This window comes from Thunnus maccoyii, chromosome 3 (assembly GCF_910596095.1).
Source record: "Thunnus maccoyii chromosome 3, fThuMac1.1, whole genome shotgun sequence".
In the NCBI taxonomy this organism is placed as follows: domain Eukaryota; kingdom Metazoa; phylum Chordata; class Actinopteri; order Scombriformes; family Scombridae; genus Thunnus; species Thunnus maccoyii.
In genome coordinates, this window is record NC_056535.1 from 18,177,719 (window position 1) to 18,196,260 (window position 18,542).

The 18,542-nt window shown below is 39.9% G+C and overlaps 1 protein-coding gene across 1 annotated transcript in view; it reads right to left on the bottom strand.

Annotated features, from left to right (window-relative positions):
• Window positions 1-18,542, bottom strand: part of LOC121894766 (ERC protein 2-like) — a 42,474-nt gene that overhangs the window by 17,596 nt on the left and 6,336 nt on the right. Inside the window, 8 exon segments of the mRNA XM_042407599.1 lie at window positions 125-265; window positions 576-716; window positions 1,443-1,580; window positions 2,572-2,739; window positions 3,373-3,540; window positions 4,483-4,638; window positions 7,487-7,561; window positions 7,891-8,325. Of these exon segments, the coding sequence (XP_042263533.1) occupies window positions 125-265; window positions 576-716; window positions 1,443-1,580; window positions 2,572-2,739; window positions 3,373-3,540; window positions 4,483-4,638; window positions 7,487-7,561; window positions 7,891-8,325 (1,422 nt within the window).

The window sequence follows — 18,542 nt, forward strand, 5'->3', positions numbered from 1 at the left end:
TACAGCTGACACTTACTATTGTACATCTAAATATTAAATTGAGTTCTAAAAAAAAATCTAAATCAAAGCTGCACATTGGATGGGGCTTATATGAGTGATTCTGCACTGTGTCACGCACACCCACCTTTTGCAACTGCGTCTCCAACTTACTACACTCCTCTTTTTTCTGCTCGATGGCAATCTCCAGTGACTTGAGCTTTGAATCCTTCTTGAGGCCAGAAGATGCCAGGGATGAAGCATGCTCCTTGAGATCAATGAGACTGGACTGCAGGTGGACAGACAGCACAGACTTTCAGCACATGTTCAAAGCAGGCGAGCCAAACACAGTGCAAGGAAGTCTATCCAGACAAACAGTGCCACACACAGCAGCTTAAATGTCATAAAGAGACCTACTGAAAGAAACAGATACACTATATGCTGTACAGTGCATACAAAGAGGTGCTGAGCATGCTCAGTACAGCAGAGTAGAGAAACATAAAGGAACAACATGTGTACAATATGTAGTCATGTGGACACACCCCTCCACCCTTACACGTACACAAAAAAATCTCTTTGGTCCATGCGCACTCACTGACCTCTTTCTCTGTTAATTCTATCTGCAGGCTGTTGACCTTCTCCTTGAGATCCTTGTTCTCCTTCTTATAGGACTCCACTTCTTCCAGACGTTCTCTGTCTTCTCTCTCCCTTTGGTCCTTTAAACGTTCTATAATCCTCTCCTAATAAAAACACACACACAAAAAGAGAGTTAAAAGTGTCTCGAATGTCAGAATAATCAGGGCCCATATTTATCAAACCTACAAGAATTACAAGTTTAGGAGTGAAAAAGTTCCTTGCCGAGTTTGAGCTATAACGCACATTTTCAAGCATCTTACTGGTAACTACAGTGAAGTCTAAGAGTAAACAATCTAATACATTTCAAATATATAAATAGAGATGAAATAATAGAAAGTTGACTGAGACGGAAAAAAATGAAAACCAAACTGGAGCAGGAAACAAAATAATCACATCAAATACAAAAATAGGTTAAAACTACCATATTCATGTTTTTTACTTTTTGCTTTAGCTTATGAATTATTTATGATGACCAGTGATATTTTGTAAAACTCCTCCAAAACATTTCTGAGACGGTACGTGCTCACCTAGGATGTAGGATCTCCTCTCAACCAACTTAAGAGACCTCCTGAGCTCTCTTAAATTCAAGAGTATTTTTTAGCCACAAGAAATGTGATAAATAGCTTTTATTCCTACATTTGCAAGTAAGAGCTTAAGTGAAATTTTTTTTTTTTTATTTAAAAGTTTGATAAATATAGGCCGTAAACCTAATTAGTGTCAGTGGGGCAGAAAGCTATGCTCGCCCCTAATTTGACTCCCAACGAGGAAAACTGATCAAATCCTGCAGCAGCTGTCTACATCCCTCTCTTCAGTGTGCTGCAGTCCTGTACCTTCTCCGACAGCGCCTCCTCCAGCGTGGCCAGGGCAGTGTCTGTGTTACTGGAGTCGGTCTGCAGAGACTTGACCCTGTCTTTCAGGTTCCCCAGCTGCTTGTCTTTGTCCCGCAGCTGCTCCTGCAGGTTCTCAATCTGCGTGCGAGGAGGAGAGCGGGTGGATGGTGGAGGCACAGGGGAGAGAAAAAGCAGAAAAACAGAGGTAACTAGCATGATATCAAAAAACCATAGCTGCATTTAAAGTTGGTGTAATAGCAAAGCTTGGAGATTACAAAAGTCTTTGAAGATTAATACTCGCTACAGACAACGTCATTTTCATAGTTTGAAATGTGCCTGGGATTTATAAAGAAGCATCTTTCACTGCTTCTGCAGGAAGAAATGCATTAAAAGCTGTTTGACTATTAAGAGGTTGGAGAAGCAGAGTAAAGAGTATGATGGAACATAAATACATTTCAAAAGAAACAAGAATGTGAACTAATTATTTAGAGATAGTATAATGTGTGCAGTGATCTAATTTAGTGTATGTTCAGCATAAGATTGACACAACAGAGAGACAAAGCCAAACAAACAAAAAAAAAAACACATGAAGGGGAAACATATTATTACATATTTTTAAATCAAGGGAGATTACACAGAGAGAGATGAAAGTGGATAGATGAGGGAGAGGAGGTGTGACAGAACACAAGAGGAGAAAAAAGCAAAGGGAATGGGTGAGCAGGTCAGGGTAAGAGAGGGAGTAGCACTGTACGAGTATTTATAGCACACACACACTAGAGCCAGTGAGGCAGAAATATCCTCTTGCTTGTCTTTCTATGGAAACTTTCCCCTTGAGAGCAACAGAGACTCTCTCACTCTTAATGGAGAGAGTAACCACTCTGCTTTGTATTTTCAGAGAGCGACTGGTTTAGTCCAGAACACAAGAATCTGACAGAACATCTCGTTCCCCTCATCGTTCTCATACTACAGCTGGAGTACACCTACAAAGACCTTCACTATCTCAACCCAGTTTGGTGTATATATAATACTAGTAGTCTGTGAATGGTTCGGACATTTTCCTCTTAAAATCTCCTTCCCTTCCTGCATACGCCCTTTGAATGGCCAGGTTTTCTTCAACTCTGATTCTTACCTTTTTCTGCAGGACATTGATCTTCCTTTCTTTGACCTCTAACATGTCCTTCATGTCCCTGATTTCTCCAGCAAGAGTGCCCTTCTCCTCCGTCAGGTCCTGCAGCTGCTTGGTTTTCTTGTTAAGGAAGGACTCTTTCTCCTCTAGACGCAGACGTAGAGCATCCACCTGAAGCATGACAGCAAAAACACCTTAGAGGAAATCCACATAGTCAGCCTATTTAATGTCACTGTAATTTAGCAACAAGCTCTATAGGAGTTATTAAACACAACAAAATTAGCAAAAACTGCTATGGATACCAGAAAAGTGGCTTATTTGAAAAATTTCTGCAAGAAAACACTATTCATTCATATTCATATTCAAGTGCTTTTGAGTTTTTATTCGTCTTAACTTAATCCTCATGCAATGCAAAAAAAAAACAAAACCCACAGTTGCTGAGCGAGTATTTATCAATGTGGTGGTGATCTACAGTTTGTGCATTACAGTAATACGTAACCATAATTCTGCCACAGTTATTTATTTACAGTATTAGAAGAAAGCTTTTGATGTTTTTGATATTTATCAGATGTCCTGTGATACTGCGCATTACTGTTTCTTTGGTGCTGAACTGAGTAACAGTTCAGTTAGTGTGAAGTCCCAAAGCAAATAAAGTGCTGAGATGATTTGCGGTAATAAGCCTCAGGCCTAGGGCAAGCCTATTAATTGCTCAGTTTTGCAAGGAGGATGAAAATGTTTGAGAAGCAGTGTATTGTTAGGTTGATTTACTGTGTAGGTATCCACTAGTTAAGGGCTTTTCATTACCTCTGTTTGCAGGATGGCAGCACGTTGCTCCTTGGCAGTGAGAGACTCTTTCAGCACCTCGATATGCTGTTTGCAGTCTGAGTTCTGGTTGTTGAGGGTCTCTAGTTTTGTCTGCAGAGCCAGCAGCTCCGACTCCTTCTTTGACAACTCCTGCTTCAGCTGGTCAATCTGCAGACACGTGAAACGGATGAGACGTCCGACTCATTTAATGAGCAGTATAGTTCTACCATCACTGTATGCCTGTGTGTGTCTGTGTGTGAAATCTCTTTCAACTGAACAGTGAGCTAGTCAGTGCATCTTTTGCACTATTTTCATCAACACGCTTTTCTCTCATTAAAAATGCATTTGGGACTGACTCCCCTGCATTCATCATATATTATACATCATCTCTATTCATGATTGATGAAAAGAGGTCTAAAAATAGAATAACAAAACTGTGGCTGGTCTGCGTCTGGTCGACTAATATGAGCAGCACTATGTAAACACAGAGTCAAAGCTCCAGAGAGAGATTTGAGCCCCAGAGAGAGATGCATACACCTCGACACAATGACAGATTTAATGTAGCTACATATGCTGGAGGGTTGACAGTGAAGCTGTAACAGCTACCGAAAACAAGTTATGTCGTCATGGAGTGCGGGCACTGACTGTTCTGAAATCTGCAGCAGGTGAATTCGGCTTGTTGAAAACTAAGCGGTCCCTGACATTTTATGAAGGCAAACACTCCACTCTAACATAATGTACCTCACACTTGACTGTTGGCAGCAGGAATGCTAAAGTAATTAGCTTTTATATGTAATTAAGTGAGAAAAGTTAAGTACTTTAAAACGCGCATAAAATGCATTTGCTGATTTTTTTGGTATTCTTGAGAATGTGCTCCTCTAAAAAACACAGCAGACAAGCATCTCTCAGATAATTGCCAGCAAGACACTTTGCTGATGACACTAAATGCTAAAGCAGCTAATTTAAGCGACACATCAGCTTTATTCGGTATTATCCTCTCAGCACAGGTCTGCCTTTACTCCAAACAACTCAGCTGTGTTTGTTTTTTTGGCCACAGTTTCACAGGATCTATATTTCTACAAGTGCATGCATAATGGAGACGGTATCTACCTTGGTCTTCATAAACTTAGAGTGGTTCTTGTAGACCTCCATCTGTTTGATCTCCTCCTCTCGGTCCTCTGTGTTCAGTAAACCGTTTGCCTTGAGCATTTGGATCTCATCCTCCAGATCTCGAATGTTGCGCTCCAGAGAGGCAATTTTGGTGTCCTGCACACAAACATGCAGAGGAGACACACCTCAAAACCCAGACTGGCATGTCCACAAGTTGCATGTTGCAAATAAACCTGAACTAGAGACAGACTCCAGGAGAGACAGAAGAGATTTAAAAAGACTATAAAGACAGAGAGAGTGAGGAAAAAAAAGAAACAGAGAGATATAACGAGATAAAGAGAGACTGGAAGAAGCTCTTTGGTGTGGCTGAGAGCAACTGCAGTATCTGTCGGTGAAATCAGAAGCTTTCTACCCAGCTCCTTGCAGCAGCTCAGAGGATTAATCACCATTGGGAAATATTGAGCACACATCCAGCACGGAGAGATCAGCCAGGACCGGAGAGAAACGTGTAGAGTAAAAGGAAGAAAAAAGTAATAAGCCGTAGCTTTTGCCGTAGTTGCTTGCAGATCAATGCAGAATCCAGTGTCAGGACTGCGACTGTGAGTGCAGCTTTAGCTTCACGGCTTTTTAAATAAATAATACAACGTCTTTAAGATTAGCCATGGTCCATCTCCCTCTCCAGCAGAGCATAGAGCAACCTTGTTCCTTCCTGTCTTTCTCTCTTTTTTGTGTCTCTCCTTCGTTCCTCCTAGTGGCTCTGAACTTATGAACTTCTGGACGTTAGCAGGGTCAGTCTTAGCCCACTGCAGAGGAACATGGGTAATGTATTGTAATGAGGAATGATAGGCTGCCCAAGATGGATCTGGTGAGGTTAACGTTAATGCATGAGCACTGCACATGTACATGCACTTCGCCCTGCCTTTGCATCTCACCTCTGTCTCCATGTTACCAGACGAACATCAATGAACTAACATTATCTGCAATAGATACAAGACATCATACCTTCAAAAGAGAGAGATTTTATTCCATCCACATGTAATCACTGGTACATCGACTTGGTCAATAAATCTTGCTCTTTATCTCTCTTTCCCTGCCTCTGTGTGTCTCTCTTTCGCTCTATCTTCCTGCATACTGGCCTCTCACTGTCATAAACAACCACACCTGTTTCCATGGTAGCAGCAGGCAGGCTATACGCTGTGCACTGTCTCTGGTGAGTGAGGAGGAGAGGGCGGTAGGGATGTAGGGGAGGAAAGGGAGGGAGGATTATTCGTGCCTCCATCAGCATCAACACAGCACAAGAGGAGCAGCCGGGAGAGAGAAGAGAGGAGAGATGCAGGGTCTTCCTGCAAAAGCACAAGAGGAGGCGGGTCTTCCCTCGCTCTCTGTATGCAAATTGACAGGATCCCAGAGTCCAGATGTCACGTGACCGCGTCGGGGGGAGGGGGGGAGACTGGGGCCTGCACAGCGCCGAGTGAGAGGGGCTGTGTCAGTTCAGCAATGATGTCATGATTTATTTTGAGGAAGTGATGTCAGGCCTCTGCAGTGAGGCTGGTGGTGTCTACAGCGGTTCAGTTGCTGGATGGCCCTGATTTCTTTACTGCCAGATCCAGCTGCCATACAACAAGTGTTCATCTAAACAGACATTTTTTACCCTCAGAAATATTTGCATTTTACACATCTGTAATATACAGCTGCATTGGTCTTAAAAAATGGAATATGGATGCTTGTAAAATGAAAAATGCTGAAGTTAATTTGAATTGAGCTCATTTGATGGTGTTGGGTGGGGTCTCTAAAATTGCAAGTCTATCTTCTTAAATAATTTCTAATGTATTATGTATGTTTGCCCCAATATTGAAATTTCCCTTTAATTCCCCCCTGAAGCTTCAAAGCTACATAAAACGTTACAAACATATTCTTTATTTGCTTGTTCCAGTGCTTCACTGAAACTATTTCGCTATTAACTTTTAACTGAATTATTCAACTCCAAGATGCCATTTTAAAGCAATGCACAGACTACATCATATATAAAATTCTAGACATCTTGTGCGTCATTTGATACACATTTCTCTGTAATTCAATCTGGCATAATCAGTGTTTTTACAAACTGTGAATAAGAAATAAAATGAAGCTCTGCAGGTTTAAACAATGCACATCTGCACAAAAGTGAGTTATTGAGATTAAATATATAATTGCTTGTCATGAAATCAGTGTGTTACAGTTTGGCTGACTCTTCAGCAAGCAACAATAACTGAAATGTTGAGCAGTACTATTGATTCTTGTTGATGTTTACACAACTGCTTTGTGAGCAGATACACAGCGTGTCTGCATGTCTGTGCAAGAGACAGAGAGGTAGAGAGATGTGTCAGTGTGTTGACTATTGACTCAGCTGCAGAGTATCACAATAACAACAATAGATTTAGTAGAGTACACATCAGCGTAAGCCTCAGTTTAGATGAGCAGCAGTCAAAATAACACAAGGCCTGTAAATGTCAGTGACTCCGATCCATCATTCTTTAACATCTGTCTTTCAACACCTTAACCTGACACATCAGATGGTTTCTTACATAGAACCATCTGAGAAGTCGTCAATGGAAACTGTTTGGAAAAGGGCAGGCACTTTCAAAAAAATACTTGGCAGGTGATTGGATGAATCATCTGTCTATCACTGTCTTACCTTGCGAGGCAGCTTGATTTGCGAGGTGGTTCAGACACAAGCACATAACTTGAAGCCTGACAAGATGGGTTCTCACGTGATCTCGTAAATCCAGCTGCCTCGCAAGATAATCAACATGTGCTTTTACACACATTTTCCACCATTGTTTGTCTATCTACAGGCTCCAGTCATAGTTTCACATGAATTTCAACATGAATATTATTATAGCTAGATAATAAAATCACTCCATGTTAATAACTTAAGAAGAATATTCATTTGAAGATGTTGTATCTGGTGTTGGATGATGCATGAGGATACAATCAGGCTGTATATTATGAGTCAAGTTCTTACTTTCATCTCTATGATAGTCTGCAGGGCCTTGGTTTTGCTTGGATCCTGATGCAGCTGATTTCTCCTGTGCAGTTCCTTACAGAAAAGACACAACATTATGTGGACCAAATACAATAATATGTGTTTTATTTTCTATTTTTAGACCAAAACAGACTACAGAAAAAAACAAACCAAAAACAATCTAAACCCCCCCCCCCCCCAAAGTTTTTCTGCACTAAAAAGTTTATCTTTCCTACAACTCAGATATTTTTCATTAACATTGCATGTGTCAAACTTTAAGCAGCAGACCAGAGTATATTGATTATGAAATTCACTACTGCCCTCTAGTGACGACAAGATAAAAAAACAGTTTTAACTCTAACAGTGAATCCAGAATATTAATATTAACCCTGGTTACAGTATACCTCTCGCAGATGGATGTTTTCCTTCTCCTTCTGATCCAGAATGACCTCCAGGTGTCCGAGCTGGGCCTCTGCCTCAGCAATGCGCCTGTTTCTCTCCTGCTCCTCCTCCTCAGACACCCTGCCGGGCCCTGGGGGCAGCCCTTTACTCTGCAGCATCTCCAGCAGCTTCTTAATGGACTCATCTCTAGCACCCAATGTCTGTTTCTGGGTCTCGATTCTCAGCTCCATCTCCTCCAGGGTTTTTCTCAACAAGAAAAGCTCCTTGGCCTGCCTGTCATGTTCGGCCTGCAGTCGACGGAAGTTCTCCTCTGTCAGCTCGATGGTGGTGAAGTGCTCCGAACCAGAGCGGTTGCCGCTCTCCTGCTGCAGCAGGTGGTTGAGGTCTCGTTGTGTGCGCAGCTCATCCTGCAGAGCCTGGATGGTCATCTGGAGATGCTGATGAAATTCAGACACATACACATACACACAAACACACACACATACACACACAGAGACTCAGGAATTGTTGAAATTTAGTTTTGGAATAACCACACAATGCAAAGTTTTTCATGATAACAATACACGTAAGGGTAACCACACATAAATACAAACTTCTGAAATGTTGTGCACACGGTTCTGTGGAGAATGCTTTAACAGTGTAGCACTCGCAGTAGGTCAAACATATGGGATAAGTGACTTACCTTTAGATATCTTTAGAAGCAAATACACTGTTAATAACTGATGTCAAAAGAAAGTGTGGAAGATTTTTTTTTTTGTTCATTCTGGTAAAAAAACAACAACTGTATTCTGAAACAGGAGTTGAGTTGGAGTCATTTGGAATCACAGTAACCAGAGAATATTTATACGAACCTGTCAAACAGCTTAATTTATTAGTGTGCTGTGAAAGGTTGCTCTGTTTTTATAGACATGAGCAGAATTAATGAAGGTTATTAACTTGCTAATTAAAGCAGACGACCACCCTGATGCTTTCCTCCAGCGCTCTCTGACACTCAGCCTGAGAGGAACAGATACAAATATTGGATTTCAAACCTCAGAGGTGGCTTCCAGTTACAAGGAAAAGTGGTCTGCAAGTTAATCAAGTACAATATAGAGAAATACTGTGCGCTTATGATTATTTAAAAGACATGGACAGACACTACAACAGAACCTACAGTATCCATACTTTTTAGAGAGGCCATAAAGTTCTGTTCTGTTTGTGTGCGTCTGTGTGTGGTGGAAGAAGAATTGTGATCTCTTATTTAGTAAAAGTAGCAACACCGCAATTAAAAAAATACTCTTTTACAATAAAATTGCATTCAAATCTTACTTAAGTAAAAGTACAGAAGTATTGGCAGCAAAATTATGAAGATCAGGTGTTTTATGTATGAAATACTGATCAGAAAAGTAAATATAGCTGTGAAAATAACTTGTGTGGTGAAAAAAGTACAATATTTACCACTGAAATGTAGTGGAGTAGAAGTGGAAATACTTAAGTAAAGTACAAGTACCAATTGTACTTAAGTACAGTACTAGAGTAAATGTACTTTGTTACGTTTCACCACTGTGTGCTTTATACTGTATGTTGTAATGTGTATAGGTGCGCTGGTTCTGGGTTTAGGGGATCAATGTTATGGCTGAGTTTCTGTCACAAATTGACTCAGGCTTTGTCTTACCTATTAACATTTTCTTCCATCTGATATCTCCAGAGAACAACTTAGATCAATTCATGTCCAGGAAATGGCCCAATTAAGGTTTATTGGGGTGGAAACAGATTCTTAAACTGAAATTAATACCATTTACAGGCAGTCTGAGGTTGTAGGGTTTGTGGTACTAGAGGGGGATGGAACACCAGACACGTTTGCAGTGACATATTTAGACAAAGTAATCACTCTCTGTAACTTTAAAGTGTCTATAGGGGAACATATAAATATAAAAATAGAAATATGAGGGTTCACAGGACAAGGAGGCAGGCTGAACTGCTGGAAATATTTCACTTTCATGGGAGATTCATAGGAGAGAGGAGGTTGTATGGTGCAAAGGGTTTGCCAGGTGTCTGAAAATACACGCCACACTGAAAGGTGACTCTATGTTGTGCACGCAACAAGTGGTGCAAACATAGGGACAAACCTTGGTTCTCCTGGCGTCCAGCAGCTGCAGAGCATGGGCAGAATGAACAGAAAAACAAATGTATGGTAAAAACAGAGCATCGGAGCATGATGCAACAGAGACGGATGATCAACACAAACCAGCCAGAGTTTAAAATGACAGCCACCCGTCAGTCTGCCCCGCTGTCAGTTTATCCACTTTCAGCCCTCAGTCAGTACATCATATTCACAAAATTCCTACAGACAAAATATGACATTACTGAGATGACCTTTCTGGAAAGAGATGAAGTCAAGGTTTGAAATGGTTTCAAAAATGGCTCCAATCAACCACCATGATATTACATGAACGGATATTAGATTAGATGGTCTAATATAAGTATTAGTAGTAGTGGTAGCAGCATCAGTAGTAACACTGATAGTAATAGTAGTAGTATAAATAATATTAGTAGCAGTAGTAGTGATCAGATAATGATGTGATGAGATGAGGTACAGTATTAATGTTGCTGTAGTGATGTTAAATTAATTTATGTCATATTGTGGAGCTGAAAAAAATGTTATATTGTGAAGCTGAAATAATTTGTTGATTAACTAATTAATGGATCGACAGAAAATGAACAGCAACTGTTTTTGTAACTGATTAATCATTTAAGTAACTTTTCAAACAAAAATTAAAAACATTCTCTGGTTGCAGCTTCTCAAAAATGAATATGTGCTGCTTTTCTTTGATTTATGAGATGTCACTTTGGGTTTTAGGACACTGCAATGGGTATTTACAGACCAGAATAATTGATATTGAAAATAATCATTAGTTGCAGCTTTAATTTATTGACACTATTAAGACAGCATAGTAAAAAGTAATATATTTATTGATGTTTGGAGGCTCATGAAACATAATTAAAAGACAAATACCAAAGCAGACAACTAAATCCATGTTTCCTTCCCTCCACTTCCTCAGTACAGAACAGTGGAGCATTTGCTCTTCCGACCATCAGGGGGCAGTGTTTCTATTAGCAGAAGGAGCTGATGCACTTTCTGCTGACTGCAGGACTGCTGCCATCTTCAACAGTGGTGGTCACACTCCCCTTGTGCGAGTCAGTGCCATTTGGTCCAGCAACAGAAACCACTTTGTGTTTCTCTAATTTTCTATTTCACACTGAGTGTAGTTCATTCATTTACATACACAGGATGTCAACTACTCACATCCCCACTGTCAGCACTTGAAATGCAACCAAATTTTACATTAAAGATAGGATCCACACACTGTCCTCAAACTTGCAACTAGAACATTTTATGGACAAACAAATAACATTTCAATCCAACAAGGATCTCACTCATACATGTGGAATAATTCTTCACTAAATAATTATTTTCCACAATGTACAGAAAATCCTTTCCAATGTTCCTTTTTAATCATAAAAATGTTTGTTCAATATTGCTAGAATATTGTGGGGAAAAAAGTGGTTTCCTTTATGAGTTATAACCATGTAGAGAGAAAAAAAAAGCAAATATTGGCTGCTACTCCTTGCTTACACAAAATCAAATTAATATGGCAGAGAGCAATTCAATCGGTTAAACCAAAACCTTTTTTTCACCCCATTTCTCTCTCCTCAGATCTTCCTTCTCAGCCATCTCACCTGATACTGCCCCCTCTCCCTTCCTCTCATTACTCCCTCTCTCTGCCCTGATCAATAACCTGCCGTCTTGGAACTAAACTGCAGGAGACAGTCCAATGATTCCATTTGCATAATTGCACTCTGAGTTAAATGACTATATGGCCTTTGCTCCTTAACCCCCCACGCCGCCCCACCCCACCCCACCCCACCCATCAATAGCAGAACTGTACCAGTTCCTGTGAGTCAGTCATGACTCAGCGGATATTGGCATTGCGGTCACCCTGCCCCAAGAGAAGGCTTCTCTTTCACTGCATATCCTGAAAATGAGCTTCCAGGGGTTTTTACAGAAGGAGGGAGATGTTGAGCTACAGTACTTCCTCCCTAACTGACACCTGGGGCAGCCAGGGGTAACTGGCTGTCATAAATCCTTTTGTGCAGAAAAACAAAATCCTTCTGAGAGCTACAATAGACAAGACAAGAAGGAGAAGTATTCTGCCACCCTCCAACAATGATAAAAAGCTTAAAAATACCAAAAGCTGTGTCTGCTTAAATGCAGATTAATAATGCATACAGCAGTTCACTGCAGGTTTGATTTTTCACAATGTTTGTTTTGTCACATGGTAAAAATTATAGACTATGAGTCTACAGGCATGCTTGCGGCATCTTACTTTAGCATGTTAGCATGCTAATATTTGCTGATTAGCAATAGACACAAAGTACAACTGAGACAGGTGGGAAATTTCATTAGTTTTGCAAGTATTTGGACAAATTACAATTTTGACTTGATGATGACGCTATTGTAGATGATCATAAAACTTGTTATTTTATCCTGTATTAGTGTCTGTTCCAAATTTCATGAGAATCCAGTCAATAGTTAGATTAGATGTCAGGGGATCACTTAAGTCTTTGGGATACATCGTCTCAGGACAATAATCATCTTTACAAAATTTCATAGAACTCCATCTGATAGTTGTTGAGATATTTCAGTCTAAACTAAAGTGATGGACCAACAGACCAACCATGACTAAAAATGTGTTGTGTAATCAGACATTAACACTGTTAACACAATAAATCTGCTACTCTGTACCCAGATTGATAATCAAAGCTGTCAACATTCAGCTCTTCTAGCAGGTGGCACAGGCATGTGTGGTATACTGTACATGTGAGTGTGTGTTAGTAAGAGTGGGTGTTTGCATTAGACAGATGGACAGCTCCAAAGCGCTTAGTCAGAGCAGCCTACTGCTCACTAATTCTCTATGTTGTATGTCGTGATGGCTGACAATATACAATTACACCCACAGCCATGCCAGAAAATGTTGCATTTCTTCATCTCCCCTCAGCTAAAAGAAAGTTAGAGAACGACGTGAATGCAGAAATCTGAGACATTCAGGAAAGCACACAAGAGTTACGTAACACTGAATACTGAATGATATTTTCTTTATGGTACTTTTAAGTGCTCACCAAGTGTGCATAAGGTCATTTATAATATCTTTTATTTATATACCGGTTTATCATTTGAAGAATATATGATGTGCCAGAGCAGATAGTAGAAGCAACTGCAATACTTCAGATCATTATTCAGTTTGATAAAGCTGGCGCCTATCTTTAGGCTTCCTTTAATTTACTGGGTGTCAGAGTGTCACAGTGAGTAATATTCAGTTCACACACACACACATGCACACACATAGTTTTTCATTTCAGCATTTACATAACTAAGTCTTTAAAAGATGGCACTGACAATATTGATGATGATGAATCCTACTATTCACAGCACTAATAAAGGTGTTAAAGTCTGAATAGTAATTCAACTAAAACATCAGTTTTGATGCTGCTTGATATTAGTGCAGCCTTTAGTACTGTTGACCAAAAAACACTTGACAGAAAAAAGTGGGTGAGGTTATTATGAACAGACCTCATTTGGTTCAGATCATATCTCGAAGAAAGAGGCTATGCTTTTGCGATTGGTGATCATAAATCTGAGCTGATCACCATGATGTAGAGTTCACCAGGGTTCAATTCTTGGGTCTCTATTATTCAACCCATACATGCTCTCTCTTGGTCAACTAATATATGGCAATAACTTTGCAGCTACACAGACAACATTCTTTGCCTTGTTGCATTTGTAGCAACATACAACTTACTACTGCATGTATTTCTGGTCTATTAATATTTTTGTGTATTTGTATTTTATTTAATTTTATCTATGTTTTAAAATCTGATTTTAGTTTATTTGATTGATTTTCGTGTGTTTTTCATTGCTTATCGATTGCTTATTATTATATTGATTTTTTTCATATAGTGTGAAGCACTTTGAATTGGCTGTGTTTGAAAAGTGCAACATAAATAAGCCACCTTGCCTTACAATAGTAATACTATAAATTATTTCTAAAAAAATATTTACAATGTGCTTTTTATGTACATACAGTTTGTTCAAAAAGTATATTTTTTTTGTTTTTTAACGATTATTTTTGGGCATTTTTTCCCTTTACTATAATTGACAGTACTGTATATACTGTAGTAAAGAGGCAAGCAGGAAATGTAAGGAGAGAAAAGGGAATAATGTGCAAAAGTCCCCCGAGCCACATTCATTCAGGGACCTTGCAGTTATGTTGTGTCCTAGACCCATTAGCCACCAAGACATCCACATTTTTTTCTTCAATATTTTTAATTGCTGCACTGGGATATCAACCACTATAACACAGCATACACAGCTAACATCCATTAGGCCCTTAGACATATGCACTATGAAAAACAACTTGCTGCTCCTCTTATTTAGTATTGAATTTTTCTCTTCCAGTGATGCTAAATACTCAGTGATACACAGCATCTGGGTAATGACGAGGTGAAGATGTATAATTTCAATGTGATTTTGCATGAAAACCAGACAGTCAGTGTACCAGTGCAGGCAATCAATAAACCATTCAAACCATTCAAATAAATATAAAGGCTTAGTCTCATCTGCAGCAATGTCACCAAATTACGGCCTTTCAAATCACAAAACCATTGTCACATGGGTGTTGATTCAAAGCAATGTTCAGGGTAAACAGCATTTGGTTCAAGCTGTATTTTATCCTCATTGACTGTATGAAAGCACATCACTGTCGGCATCCTAAAGCCGAGACAGAGAGTCGCTAGGAGCTCTACACCATGAGGAGCAGAGGAACAATAGGGACAATGATCCTAAATATGTGGCGTTCAATACTGCAAACACCAGGCAAAACACGTGTTCTTCTCAGAGTGCCTCATTCCTGCATATTATCTACTTTCTAGGAAACATTAATCTTACAATTTCAAATATTATGAATCTTAATGAATAATATCACAAATGTTCTTTGATCAAGTGTCTCCTTAACACTGATGAGGTAATAGGTGATGTTTCAATATATTGTGTGAATAAAGTGAAAGTGCAGCAGAAAAGCGTGAAATGCATTTATGTCCACCTTTTTTTTCCCTGATTAAATGAAAAATATTTTTTTTATTGGACTCTGCATCGACTTGTTAAGATGGACGTGTTTGCACTGTTGGCATTGCTCTGATCTAATGTAAAACAGACCTTAACATGTCTCATCCCCTTTGTTTTGTTCTTTCATCCTCCACTCTCATCTCAACCTTACCAGCCTTGCTCTCTATAAATGTTTCCCTGCTTCTCTGCATTTCATCTCATCTTGTTCAGATCAAATCGAGGGGGAGACTTCTCATTTCTTCACCTTCCGGTCCTCTAGAGGAGGTAGCAGCCATCTTATGTGCTCAGATGGGAGGTGGCTGCCAAAGGAAGCATCCATGGCTGTGACTTTTCAAGTGATATTTCCTATGTCCACATTAGCTCACTGTGTCGTGACATAGCCGAAAACATCAATACCTTTGTTGATCAAGTATATGTGACTGCTGCAAACTTGTTTGCCACCCACTGAACAGAGCTAAATGTCAACTCAGCTGCCTAAATGCTCATTGTGAACAGTGTGCACACCTGCTGCATCGCCGGATCTATGAATCATACGTGCAAATGAGTAATTGTGACTTCACCTCTCCCACACGCTACAGTATACAGACTGGTGGTGATGACTAAACCTCTGCACATACATTAGTAGTTGGCACAACTACAAAAAAGTGACATCTAATTGAAAATGCAGACATTTCTGTTCACACATATGTACAGTACAGTATACACACATACTAAACTAAGCATAGCAGGTATCACATTACTATTCCTGGCATACAGTTAACTCACTCCCACTCTGTTCATATGTTCATTCCTTTTATTGCTCAGACATGTAACAAGCAGCAGTTTACAGTAAAGAATGTCATGTCTGAGGCATGAAATCCATGCGCAGACAGAGCAGCGTGATATGGGAGACTCAGCCACCATTTTGGCGATTGCGTTGATGAGGGCTAACTGGGTGGCTGAGCAGCAGTGGTCATGACTCAGTCAGATATGGTACGCTCTAGCTCACACACTTGCCTCTAGCAGCCCTTGTCCAGCTTACACACGACAAAAAATTCTTCTGAATTTAAATCAGACAGTTCAGCATTATAACAGACAGTGCCAGTCGCATAGTACATTAAAAATGAGTCTTAAAACAGTCCTGAGCTAATCATACCTCTAGCCATGACCATCGACTGTTTTGACTAAAGCTCTGCGGGCTATGTGTGGTATTTCACTCATTGTGGAGTCTGTGCTATACAAAACAGATGAAAGAGTAACCCTAATGCCTGAATGGTTTTCTTATTCTCCTAAGATGTGGTACAAAGAAGCAAATCTTATTTTTCACAAGATAAATAATACACAGTATTTACTCAAGCTAATAGAAGCCTGAGGCACTTGATGCAATTGTATAAGGCTGCCACAAGACAGACGTAATGATTGGCCTGAAATTACTCCATTATTAATGAGACAATTTGCTCCTCAGTCAGCCTCTCAACAAGCCCGATGGGTGTGACCAAACCATTGCACTGTAAGTACACACTTACATAAGGACGCCTCACACGCTAGAAATCAAGATAGAAAAGGCCAATTATAGTAACAAGGCACATCTGCCTTTTATTAGCCGGCATACTTCATTAATTAACCCTACCAAGAGAGATATAAATATCATCCGGTGCAGAGTCAGGGCTAACGCTGATGGACAAGGCTGAGGATAAAAAAAGAGTCAGCTCTTTGTATGGAGCTCAAAGGCCTGAAAGCCCACACTGTACAGCTTTCATATTCTGCTGGACACATTCCTGCAGTGTATGAGGCCAATATATACAAGGATCCACGCTGTGTATTTAATAGCACAGACAATAAGTGAAATGATGAATGGCTCTGGCCCTGTCAGTGACAGTGCTGATTTAGCTTGAACAGGCACAGTCTCTTCCCAAACACTGTTCCTATATATTTTCATGAATCATAAAGCTATGATCCCCCCCGCTGGGGATCGCCAGCAGGTAAAACCATACGATTGTGAGGCAGAGAGCTCAACACTTTCCCCTTTAACAGCATGGCACAGCTTCAGGGACAAGCTGGCAAATGGTAGCCTCTTTAAACTCCAGTGAAAGCAGGTGAAGCCAGATACAATTTTTTTAGAGGGGGATGTTCGACTGCAAGCAGACATGCACAAAGACAGGACTAATATGAGGGTCACACTAATGGTATCCTGCTATGACCTTGAAGGGCGTAGTGACAGTGTCTGCCGCTTTGAGTAATGAGTGGTCTACTGCCTGCTCAATTTCTGACATCACCGAATATCACTCAGGCAGAGAGACGGAAACGTAGACAGACTGGCACAAAGACCACAACCAGCTGGCAAAAATTCAGCCTTTACGTTGCTTGAGGCGTCGTGCAATTTGCTGCATCATGCCACAGCCTGCCTCAAAAAGAAAGAAAAAGAAAAACACTGTAGAGCTCAGTCTGACCAGTCAAGCAATACGCTGACCTATTCCACAATACCTTGTGTCGTGCACTTTTACTTGCAAGCTGAAAAATCAAACTGCACTACATTTCAGGTAGCGATTTCCTTCCAATCTATAGAGAAGATAGTAATTATTTACTGATGAAAACATGAAAATTGCCTAAATTAGGGTGACACAGCATTTTACCATATTAAATGCAAAATCACTATAGGCTTCCAAGAGTAGTAAATTATGTTCAGCTGACATCTACATAATTTCCAGTGTATCTAACACTAAATTAATAATAATCAGTTAGAAAATACGTACACGGTGCAGTGAGAAGAAGCTGTGGTTTGGTATTTTTCTGGATTTAGTAAAAGAGAAAATAAACATATGAGCTTTATACCATATTTGAAGACAGTGACGGCCAGATGAATAGAGGTAGACAGAGAGAGATGATCAAAGTCAGAGTGAGTACATGAAAGATGGTGGAAAAGGAAAAAGAGAGACAAACAGAGAGAGAGAGAAAGAAACACAGACAGAGAGTGTTTAAGTGTCCTTGGCATTTGTCTCTGGGCCTTGTGCCTACTTTTGTCACTAACTGATTTAACTGGGTCATGACTACACCCCTACACTGAAGCAAGCAGAAAAACCCTTTGACATCTCACACTCTGGGTCCAATCTGATAATAACCTTTGACAATAAAATAAATCAGTGTTACAACCAGGTTTCTGTTAAAAAGCGACTGTATACAGTGGTTTCATACACTACAAGGCACATGCTGTGTACAGTTGAGGATTTAAAACGTATGCTGAATCAAATTACATCAGTAGATCAGTTCAGATGTCAAAAAACGAGATTACGGAAAACTAGATTATATGGTTTTATATTTCCTGTGGCTCAAGTGGTCTCTCTGACATTGATTTTAAGGAGTACTCGGTGAGGAGAGTGTGTTAAATATTTATGTACACAAAGAACTCTTTCCAGAAAGGTTTCCACAATGATTGAAAAACATGACTGACTGCAATAATTCTTTGAGATCTCAGACCGAGGATGACAATGGTCTATTGCAGAAAAGAGAATGGTA